This window comes from Leuciscus leuciscus (genome assembly GCF_965113295.1).
Source record: "Leuciscus leuciscus genome assembly, chromosome: 12".
Classification (NCBI taxonomy): domain Eukaryota; kingdom Metazoa; phylum Chordata; class Actinopteri; order Cypriniformes; family Leuciscidae; genus Leuciscus; species Leuciscus leuciscus.
The window spans coordinates 648811-661080 of record NC_138736.1 but is presented as its reverse complement, the minus strand read 5'-3'; the positions used below and the strand labels follow the sequence as shown (position 1 = coordinate 661080).

At 44.5% G+C, this 12270-nt stretch overlaps 1 protein-coding gene across 2 annotated transcripts in view; it reads left to right on the top strand.

The window, feature by feature from the left end:
- The window catches only part of LOC309510924 (ephrin type-A receptor 7-like), a 39697-nt gene extending 29320 nt beyond the window's left edge, over positions 1-10377 (top strand). For both annotated transcript variants that reach the window (XM_082185922.1, XM_082185923.1), the window contains 6 exons: positions 1364-1425; positions 2315-2518; positions 2804-2956; positions 4339-4529; positions 8028-8192; positions 8421-10377. In XM_082185922.1, the coding sequence (XP_082042048.1) occupies positions 1364-1425; positions 2315-2518; positions 2804-2956; positions 4339-4529; positions 8028-8192; positions 8421-8535 (890 nt within the window). In that variant the 3' untranslated portion in view covers positions 8536-10377. The remainder of the gene's footprint in view (positions 1-1363; positions 1426-2314; positions 2519-2803; positions 2957-4338; positions 4530-8027; positions 8193-8420) is intronic.
- Positions 10378-12270: the final 1893 nt, after the last annotated feature.

The window sequence follows — 12270 nt, the reverse complement described above, 5'->3', positions numbered from 1 at the left end:
AATTAAAGAACTGATATTAGTCTGGGACTCTGTGTGTTTGTTCTGAAGGAATGAGTCACATTGATTCCAGATGCAGAACATGATTGAAGTGAAGAGACGCAGTTGAGAGTGTGTGTGTTAGAGAAGTGGCTTCAGGACCCAGACTTCTGCAGAGTGTGTGTGTGTGTGTGTGCAGTGAGCGCAACAGCAGATGTTCACACTGGAATAATTGGTGTCCTAATCACAGCAGGCCCTTAATGACTCTAATCTTCTCCACCTCCACCTGCAAATCTCAGTTTTCCCTGCCGTTCACCTCCGGAAAGCCACACTCCTCTCCATCAGCTGCAGATCTCCACGGCTCGGGCGTCGGACCCGGAGCTCAGAGCCCAGATCTCCACGGCTCGGGCGTCGGACCCGGAGCCCAGATCTCCACGGCTCGGCTGTCAGACCCGGAGCTCAGAGCCCAGATCTCCACGGCTCGGCTGTCGGACCCGGAGCTCAGAGCCCAGATCTCCACGGCTCGGCTGTCGGACCCAGAGCTCAGATCTCCACGGCTCGGCTGTCGGACCCGGAGCTCAGAGCCCAGATCTCCACGGCTCGGCTGTCGGACCCGGAGCTCAGAGCCCAGATCTCCACGGCTCGGGCGTCGGACCCGGAGCTCAGAGCCCAGATCTCCATGGCTCGGCTGTCGGACTCGGAGCTCAGAACACAGATCTCCACGGCTCGGGCGTCGGACCCAGAGCTCAGAGCCCAGATCTCCACGGCTCGACTGTCGGACCCAGAGCTCAGAGCCCTGATCAGAGGAGTGATGGAGCAGGAGACAGCAGATTGAACAGACTGATAGCGAAGCCTCCTGTTCATTGGGCCGGTGTTGAATTCTCCAGATTGTTGGTGTCGGTGTACATGATTGAGGGATCTCTCTCTCTCTCTTTCTCTCTCTATCTTTTGCTCTAACACCTGGGGATTTACTGTTGCCTGCCTCCCTAATGAAGCGTACTTCCCTCATCTTTCTCTGCGCTGCTCTCTATCACTCACTGGGAATACACGACAGAATACTTCATTCTGATTGGATCATTGTGATCTATCTATCTATCTGTCTGTCTATCTATCTGTCTGTCTGTCTGACTATCATTCTATTGTTTCTTGTTCTATTTCTTTAAGGTTCTAAACATCTATTGTTCCATCATTCTAAATATTTATCTATTTGTCCACAATTTCTGTCTGACTGTATTTTATCTCTTACATAACACTTAGACTTTAATGAAAGTGTTTTTTCCACTCGACCCCATCCTGTCCTCTCTCTCTCTCCGCTGATGCATTGAACAAACACACAATGGGAAGGTCTTCATATGTGTGTGTGTGTGTGTGTGTGTGTTTGCTGCAGGCAACACTATGATGATCGTGGTGGAGAGCGCGGTCAACGGAGCCCTCGACGCTTTCCTGCGGGTACGGGAATGTGTTTCTGTGTCCATTTGTTCTGCTGATTGTAATGTTCTCAGCCTTCAGATGCAAAATGCTGCAATAGTACAGTAAATGGTACTTGTAAAATATGTAAGATACATTATAAAACGTGCAGATGTGATTTAATGATAAAAAGAAAACAGAGACTCAAGTGAAGCATTTTATCTTGTCAGACGAAGTGAAATTCTTCAAAAGACGTGAAATGATTTATTTCTTATAAGATCTCATAAATATTTGAGGGCTTCAATTCTGAACTGTTTCAAAAGGAAATGAAAGGGAAAACGGGAAATGGAAAGGAAAAACAATCCTTTCCATTTCCCGGTTTCCTTTCTTTTCCCTTTCATTTCCTTTCCAATGTCCAATTCTTTTCCTTATCTTTATTTTTTCCTTTTCTTCCCTCTCCGAATTTACCATTCTTTTTCTTTCCTCTTGCCCTTTCATTTCCTCTCAAATGTCCTTTTTTTTCATTACTTGTATTATTTACTCTTTCTCTCTCCTTTGCTTTTCCTTTTCTTTTCTTCTTCAATGCCCTATTCTTTCCTTACCTTTACTTTACATTTAATTTAATATTCATCCATATTATTGATCTCCTGCATTGACTCTATTATATGAGAACTGAACTGAGCTGGACGATGACATCACTGTTTTCTCCAGAGCGGCTGTATATATAAATGAACTAAATGAATTAATTAATTAAATAACAAACTTTGTTGTGTTATTTTCCTGTTATCACTGTAAAGCTGCTTTGAAACAATATTGATTGTAAAAAGAGCTACATAAATAAAGGGGACTTGACTTGACTTTTCCCTTTTTCTTTGTCCTTTCTTTTCCTCTCGGACAACCTGTCTGCCGTTCCCCTCTCTCCTCCTCTCAGAAACATGAAGGTCAGCTGACGGTCCTCCAGCTGGTGGATCTGCTGAGTGGAGTGGCGTCTGGGATGAAGTATCTGACAGAGATGGGTTTTATCCATCGCCGACTGGCGGCTCATAAAGTCCTGGTGAACAGCAGCCTGGATTGCAAAGTGTCGGGCTTCAGACCGCTTCAGGATGACAAGATCGAGGCGGTCTACAGCACACTAGTGAGTGTTTTACCATAATGCAACACTGCACTCTCAAACGCTTCCCGACGGGAGTCAGCACATTCCTCAGAAAGTCAAAGCACAGCTCTCATAGAGTTCATCAAACTTTTATGCTTTGTATTTTAAGAACACCTCAGTGCTTCATGCTTCCGTTATGTTAAAATGAATGCAGAAGTCAGGATTCAGTACGGCACAACACACAATACACTCACTCCAGGAGATCGCTTTCCTGTGTTTGCGGGAGGATGTGTTTCCGGATCAACATTTCTTTCCCTTTCATTCCAGCACGCAGGGAAGAGTCTGGTGCTGTGGACGGCTCCGGAGGCCATTCAGTATCACCGTTACAGCTCCGCATCCGACGTTTGGAGCTTCGGGATCGTCATGTGGGAAGTCATGTCCTTCGGAGAGAGACCGTACTGGGACATGGGCAACCAAGACGTGCGTCTCGCCCTTTGTATTTCTTCTGATGAATCACCAGCTGTGCAGTTCTGCATCACTTTTCTTCTGGTGTTGCTTTTCCAAATCCTCTCTCTCTCTCTCTCTCTCTCTCTCTCTCTCTCTCTCTCTCTCGCTTTTCCTCCTCCTCCTTTAGATCTTTCTAAAATCCTTTTACATTTGTTTGTGATGTATATTCTCTCTCTCTCTCTCTCTCTCTCTCTCTCTCTGCCTCTCTTTTGGCCGGATGGGATTTTGATGTGTGAAGTTAAGAGTTATGCATTTGTATGAAAATTTTAAAGTAGCTAAAGTGGAGGGCCTTTAAAGACCTCAGATAAAGTGTGTGTGTGTGTGTGTGTGTTGTGTGTGTGTGTGTGTGTGTGTGTGTGTGTGTGTGTGTGCACGTGCACAAGTCCACTTCAGCTCCGTGACCGATCAGACTCAGAAGTGGCTCGGCGTGTGTCCTGACTCGCCTCTTTTTCCCGGCTCCAGCAAAATATCCTCATAGTGTCGGAAATAAACCCCTGAAATACATCACACCCCAGTAATAAAGCCTCAAAAAATTTTAAGAAACAGCATCATAAAAATGAAACGCATGAATAACATAAGTGTATACAATAATATAATATGACCAGATGGCCAATGCTGTTTCTCTCCTGTGAGACAAAACACATTTAGAACTATGAAGTCATTATGAATTAATGAGCCTCACAACGTAAAGGTTTTAAACAGAAAAGAGAAGAGTGAAACTCTTGAGGCTCTCTGCATGTTTATGGCTGAATGGATGATTGCTGGGAAAGCCAAAGGCATTAATGCATTCAAAGCAAGAACCTTTCGTTTTATTCATTTGGTTTAGAGAATGTTTGTGTTGTCATTGTAAGTGACTTTAAGCAGTGCTTTTATGGTATTCAGGATTTGTAATAAAGAGAGGCTCATAGAGGAACGGAGGCAAGGACACATTCTGCAGTAAAACAATCATTTAATTCGCTGATTTCACTCAGAAATGTCACTATCAATGGCGAATGCTTTGAGAACACAGAGGAAGCTCGCCGGAATATTTAATAAAAATGTTGTTTATCCATGTACAAATAATTTATAACATGCATACAGTGGGTCTAAAAGTTGCACTGAAAATCTGGGATTGAAAATGAGTGTGAGTGAGATGGGGATGTGAACACACTTACAGACTTTATTTTCCCTCTGCGACGGCAGTTGTCTGATTCTCTCAGACGTGTTTAGTTCTTGATGTTGTTATTTTCTACAAAGGAAGTGGTTGTTGTTTAACAGGAATGTTCTGAATGTTCTAGTGTTATTGACAGTGAATCTGTGTGCATTCCATGTCTCCCAATGCTGAATATTCAGTTGTGTTTGTGTGTTGATCACAGGTAATAAAAGCGATCGAGGATGGGTTCCGGCTGCCTGCACCGGTGAACTGTCCCGGGTCTCTTCATCAGCTCATGCTGGACTGCTGGCAGAAGGAGAGAACGGAGAGGCCGAGCTTCACTCAGATCCACAGCGCTCTCAGCAAGAGCATCAGGAGCCCCGACAGCATCGGCTCCTCCAGCCTGGGACGCAGGTACTGTCCGACTCCTGCACCTCCTCTTCCCATTCCTCACCAGATCATACTGTTTTCCCATCTCCTGCACCTCCTCTTCCCGTTCCTCACCAGATCATACTGTTCTCCTGTCTCCTGCTCACCCTCTTCCCATTCCTCACCAGATCATATGGTTATCCCGTCTCCTGCACCTCCTCTTCCCATTCCTCACCAGATCATACTGTTCTCCCGTCTCCTGCACACCCTCTTCCCATTCCTCACCAGATCATACTGTTCTCCTGTAACCTGCACCTCCACTTCCCATTTCTCACCAGATCATACTGTTCTCCCGTCTCCTGCACCTCCTCTTCTTCCCATTCCTCACCAGATGCTGTGAACAGTAACAGAGAACATGACTGCATAATGATCAGAAACAGCCAGGTCCATAGTTTGTAGATGGGTTGGGGTTATACCAGAGGAACATACCAAGTCCAGTGTATGACCTTTAGTATGTGTGGGGCCAATTACATTTTGTGTAAAATTAAAGCAGTCCAATAATGACAAAAAGTCTGTAGCATAGGCATTTTTGGAGTCAACATGAATGTTAAAGTCTCCAAGTAAGATGGTTGCTGGAGAGGTTGGGCAGATCAGAGCAAGAAGATCAGAGAGCTCAGGCAGGAAGCTAGTGGATGCTTTAGGTGGGCGATAGATAAGAACCACTTGTAGCTGCAGAGACCCAGATAGAGCAAAATGAATGCACTCAAATGAATTGGCATGTTCTGGAATTTCTTGTATCTTGAAATCAGCATGATGTATGACAGCCAGTCCCCCACCACGTCCAGAACTACGAGGCCTTTGAATGTATCTATAGCCTTGGGGGGTAGCTTGGTTAAGTGCAAGAAAATCCATTTGATTCTGCCAGGTCTCAGTTAGACAAAGAAAATCAAGTTTCTTGTCAATTATAATGTCATGAATGAGTGGTGCTTTGTTATTCAGTGAGCGAGTGTTCAGTAGCATAAATGAGACAGACATCAGAACAGAAGCATTAGAATGAGAGATGACGTCATCAACAGCCCGTTCTATGGGCCGTAGGTTGAAGAAGTGTAGGCGCGGCTCGTTCTGATGACGTCGTCGCTGAGTAGTGAGAGACCGAAGAACAGGAATAGCTTGTGATGTCTCCATGTAAACAAACTTATGTCGCGCAGCCCTGTGCACATAGCGAGGGCGGCGTAAAAGATGGAGAGATTTAATCACCTCAAGGCTGGCAGTACTCGGTACGATGTGAGAGTTGAGATTCTTGAGTTCCATAACGCAATATCTGAGGAAAGCCATGATGGCCAGGAGACCACTAGCTTGCCGCTAGCGTTAGCTCAACTTACAAGCCACAAAACCATCCACCAGAAAGTAACACATCCGAACTTCAACAGAGAACACCAAAGGTAATCAAGCCATTACCAGAGGTAAAAATTACTGCCATTGACCGAGATGAATTACTGCTGTTAGCAGTTGCTGTTAGCAGTTTTAGAATCATCAGAAAGTAGCCAAGATTGATAAAATAGCCTGTCCGTTGTAGCAGGAGCTTGAAATAACAGAAGAATAATCGCAGAATAGCTGTAGTTTAGCGATTTTTTGTTTGTGAGCATGAGAAGCGGCGACATACACGCCAGCGTCCTCTCACGCGTCCGTCAGTGAGTACATGATGAGACTACACTCCTTCCAGAACAGTATTGATCATACTGTTCTCCCGTGTCCTGCACCTCCTCTTCCCATTCCTCACCAGATCATACTGTTCTCCTATCTTCTGCACCTCCTCTTCCCATTCCTCACCAGATCATACTGTTCTCCTATCTTCTGCACCTCCTCTTCCCATTCCTCACCAGATCATACTGTTCTCCCGTCTCCTGCACACCCTCTTCCCATTCCTCACCAGATCATACTGTTCTCCCGTCTCCTGCACCTCCTCTTCCCATTCCTCACCAGATCATACTTTTCTCCTATCTTCTGCACCTCCTCTTCCCATTCCTCACCGGATCAGACGGTTCTCCCGTCTCCTGCACCTCCTCTTCCCATTCCTCACCAGATCATACTGTTCTCCCGTCTCCTGCACACCCTCTTCCCATTCCTCACCAAATCATACTGTTCTCCTGTAACCTGCACCTCCACTTCCCATTTCTCACCAGATCATACTGTTCTCCCGTCTCCTGCACCTCCCCTTCTTCCCATTCCTCACAAGATCATACTGTTCTCCTATCTTCTGCCCCTCCTCTTCCCATTCCTCACCGGATCAGACGGTTCTCCCGTCTCCTGCACCTCCTCTTCCCATTCCTCACCAGATCATACTGTTCTCCCGTCTCCTGCACCTCCTCTTCCCATTCCTCACCAGATCATACTGTTCTCCCGTCTCCTGCACACCCTCTTCCCATTCCTCACTGGATCATACTGTTCTCCCGTCTCCTGCACACCCTCTTCCCATTCCTCACCAGATCATACTGTTCTCCTATCTTCTGCTCCTCCTCTTCCCATTCCTCACCGGATCAGATGGTTCTCCTGTCTCCTGCACCTCCTCTTCCCATTCCTCACCAGATCATACTCTTCTCCCGTCTCCTGCACCTCCTCTTCCCATTCCTCACCAGATCATACTGTTCTCCTGTAACCTGCACCTCCACTTCCCATTTCTCACCAGATCATACTGTTCTCCCGTCTCCTGCACCTCCTCTTCTTCCCATTCCTCACCGGATCATACGGTTCTCCTGCACCTCCTCTTCCCATTTCTCATCAGATCATACTGTTCTCCTGTCTCCTGCTCCTCCTCTTCTTCCCATTCCTCACCGGATCATACGGTTCTCCTGCACCTCCTCTTCCCATTTCTCATCAGATCATACTGTTCTCCCGTCTCCTACACCTCCTCTTCTTCCCATTCCTCACCGGATCATACGGTTCTCCCGTCTCCTGCACCTCCTCTTCCCATTCCTCACCAGATCATACGGATCTTCCGTCTCCTGCACACCCTCTTCCCATTCCTCACCGGATCAGACGGTTCTCCCGTCTCCCGCACCTCCTCTTCCCATTCCTCACCAGATCATACGGTTCTCCGGACTCCTGCTCCTCCTCTTCTTCCCATTCCTTACTAGATCATACTGTTCTCCTGTCTCCTGCACCTCCTCTTCCCGTTCCTCACCAGATCATACTGTTCTCCTGTCTCCTGCACCTCCTCTTCCCATTCCTCACCAGATCAAACGGTTCTCCCGTCTCCTGCACACCCTCTTCCCATTCCTCACCAGATCATACTGTTCTCCTGTCTCCTGCACCTCCTCTTCCCATTCCTCACCAGATCATACTGTTCTCCTGTCTCCTGCACCTCCTCTTCCCGTTCCTCACCGGATCATACTGTTCTCCCGTCTCCTGCACCTCCTCTCAGCATATCAGCAGTTTTTTCTTGAGGTCGTTTTACGGATGTTTTTCGTTTGCTTTGTCACTGAAACACGTCCTTCAAAGAGCTTCTCTCTCTCTCTCTCTCTCTCTCTCTCTCTCTTTCTGCAGGACGTTGGGCTCGTCCGTATCGCTAGCGGAGCGAACGCTTCCCTCCTTCCCCTCCTTCAGTTCAGTCGGCGAGTGGCTGGAGGCTGTAGACATGGGCCGCTATAAAGACAACTTCACTGCGGCTGGATACTGTTACCTGGAGTCCGTGGCTCGCATGACCGTTCAGTGAGTGACCTGTGTGTGTGTGTATGTGTGTGTGAGTGAGTGAGTGATTATGTGAGTGAGTGATTGTGTGAGTCTGTGAGTGAGTGATTGTGTGAGTGATTGTGTGAGTGAGTGAGTGAGTGAGTGAGTGAGTGAGTGAGTGAGTGAGTGAGTGAGTGAGTCTTTGAGTGAGTGAGCGAGCGAGTGAGCGTGTTTGTGTGTGTGTGACGGGTTCTGTTGTTTCTGCAGGGATGTGTTGAGTCTGGGCATCACCTCTCTGGAGCACCAGAAACTGATCCTGTCTGCCATACAGACTCTGAGAGCTCAGGTGATCCAGATGCACGGACGAGGGGTTCAGGTCTGACAGACAGACAGATGTTCTCACGATTACCCAGAAGCCCTTCAGCAGACAGGAGGAGATCATAACCTCACTTCTTTTCCTAATCTTCCTTTCCTCCTTCCTTTATCTTCTCGTGGGGTGAACACTGCATCGCTACTGAGGGGACGATGTCACGAGCGAGAAGATTCCTCTAGAATAACCTGTGCTGTTCCTTAACGGTGACCGAGAGCCTCGTCTCTGTCCTGGAGAAGCTCGTCTGACTCTCAAAAGGGCCTTTTTCTTTATCCAAGCAAAAGAACTCGTGCTTCAAGCCACTGATCCTCCTATAACGTGGACAGAACCGAGAGCGCTCGCTGCTCCGAACGGGAGAAGATCTCGCCGTGTCTTCAGGAAATAAGTTGAGTTCTGGTGTAAGAAATCTTAAAAAACATGTAAATCCCTTTTTCTGTCTTTCCCATACTTTTTTTCTTTTGGCTTTCTTTCTCCACACTTTATTCTCATTTCTGTATAGAAGCCCAGTTCCGCCGCATAAGAAAACAAATCATGCTCTTGTAAATCTTAACTATGACATTATATGTTGAAATTATGATGTACTAAGTCATTCTGAGATGAAAAGTCAAAAATATGATATAGTCCTAATTATGACAAAAAAAGTAAATTGACAGTCATAATTTAGATTGTTTATTTTATTTTATATTTTCAGTATCATAATTATGACCTAGTATGTCATAATTGCAATTTTTCTGTAATAATTATGACTTTTATGTCAGTTTCGACTTTTTTCAATTTCAACTTTTCATTATGAGATGATAATTGACAAAAAAAGTTATAGTTATAAATATAAGATAAAAGGTTAAATTGACTAAATTGACACACTAAGTTGATACTGACATGAAAACATGACATTATGACAAAAAGTCAATTGTGACTGTCATAATTTCATTTTTAAATATATTTTTTTACAATTATTACAGTCAAAATGATGACATACCACATACAAGTCATAATTCTGAGATGAAAAGTTGAAATTATGACTAAATTGACATAAAAAGATGAAATTATGACATGCATGATTTCTTTTTCTTATATGGCACTAATGGGCTTCCATATTTCTGAAGGAAATTTCTGAGTTAAAATTATTATTGTCGGACATCTGTACTCGTTAAGTTTTCTCCTTCTGTCTACTATAGAGACAATGTTTGCACTGCAGCATCCATGACTTACAGAAACTTGTATCATATTTATTAGATGATGAATTATTTATCTGTTTACTGAAGCTTATTGGAGCTCAGTTTTTGAATGCAAAAATATTATGTTTGAAAATGGAAAACACAGCACTGAATCTGGACATTCAGCTGTCATTTCATCAAAATGCTCTTGGATTGCTGTTTGTGTCATTTATTTTTTCCTGAACTTTGAGAGTGAGTGAGTGATTTATTGAGCAAACGAGTGAGTGAGTGAGTGAGTGAGTGAGTGAGTGAGTGAGTGAGTGAGTGAGTGAGTGAGTGAGTGAGTGAGTGAGCGAGCGAGTGATTGTGAGAGTGAGTGAGTGAGTGAGTGAGTGAGTGAGTGAGTGAGTGAGTGAGTGAATGAGCGAGTGAGTGAGTGAGCGAGTGAGCGAGCGAGTGAGTGAGTGAGTGAGTGAGTGAGCGAGTGATTGTGAGAGTGAGCGAGTGAGTGAGTGAGCAAGCGACTGTGAGTGAGTGAGTGAATGAGCGAGTGATTGTGAGAGTGAGCGAGTGAGTGAGTGAGCAAGCGACTGTGAGTGAGTGAGTGAGTGAATGAGCGAGTGATTGTGAGAGTGAGCGAGTGAGTGAGTGAGCAAGCGACTGTGAGTGAGTGAGTGAATGAGCGAGTGATTGTGAGAGTGAGCGAGTGAGTGAATGAGAGTGTGTGTGTGTGAGTGAGTGAGTGAGTGAGCAAGCGATTGTGAGTGAGTGAGTGAGCAAGCGATTGTGAGCGAGTGAGTGAGCGAGTGAGTGAGCGAGTAAGTGAGTGAGCGAGTGAGCGAGTGAGTGAGCGAGTGAGCGAGTGAGTGAGTGAGTGAGAGTGTGAGTGAGTGAGCGAGTGAGCGAGTGATGGGGATGTAAACACACACTTACAGACTTTATTTTCCCTCTGCGACGGCAGTTGTCTGATTCTCTCAGACGTGTTTAGTACTTGATGTTGCTGTTTTCTACAAAGGAAGTGGTTGTTGTTTAACAGGAATGTTCTGAATGTTCTAGTGTTAGTGAGTTTAGATTTACTGTGTGATGTGAGCGTGTGAACAAGACTTGGTTGGACTTGGATGTGTTTAAGCAGTATTGAGTGAAACCCTAATTCAGAACATTCGCAATTTGATCATTGAAACACGTTGATGCAAATCACATTAATAAAGAGTTTTACAAACATCATGACAAATACATATAGTACAAAACAAATGACTGGATTTTCTTTCTCATACTGTATTGGGTTGTTCTCGATTTTCAGGATATAAACAAATGAAGCCAAGTTTTGGTAATATTAAATAATAGAAGCATAATTTTCCCTGTTTTAGACATGCATATTCATCATTATTACAGCCATATCATATCTGATGGTGGCGTTACAGAATTAATAATCGCTTCAAAATCTAAAGGACAAAGACATGCTGTACTGTAGTTTAATCACCCTTTACCGAACAAGACTCGACTCCCCTTTGCATTGAGTGTATCATTCTGATCTCTGTTTGATACTGTAAATATGTATTTGAAAATGCAATCTATTTTTATAATTTGTTTGAATAATAATGTGTTGAATGAGATCCTCTCACTGTGTTAAAATGACTTCTTGTTTGAATTAGGCGAGTAGCGAAGAAAAGTTGTTTGAAATAATCAAGTCTTTTTTTCTTTTCTTTTTGGTTTGGAATATTTCATGATTTTTACCTGTTAGAAAAGCAGAGGCTGTTGCAATATTGAAACATGTTATTAAAAAAATACAATACAGGGACCCTGGACTTATTGTGTTTGCTCGCGGTCTTCCAGTCGCTGCCTGAATCCACACATACATCATACACACATCATACACACATCATACACACCTGTGATACACACATCATACACACTCATCATACACACATCATACACACCTGTGATACACACATCATACACACTCATCATACACACATCATACACACCTGTGATACACACATCATACACACTCATCATACACACATCATACACACCTGTGATACACACATCATACACACTCATCATACACACATCATACACACCTGTGATACACACATCATACACACTCATCATACACACATCATACACACCTGTGATACACACATCATACACACTCATCATACACACATCATACACACATCATACACACCTGTGATACACACATCATACACACTCATCATACACACATCATACACACCCGTGATACACACATCATACACACCTGTGATACACACATCATACACACTCATCATACACACATCATACACACCTGTGATACACACATCATACACACCTGTGATACACACATCATACACACTCATCATACACACATCATACACACCCGTGATACACACATCATACACACTCATCATACACACATCATACACACCCGTGATACACACATCATACACACCTGTGATACACACATCATACACACTCATCACACACACTCATCATACACACCTGTGATACACACATCATACACACCTGTGATACACACATCATACACACTCATCACACACACTCATCATACACACATCATACACACCCG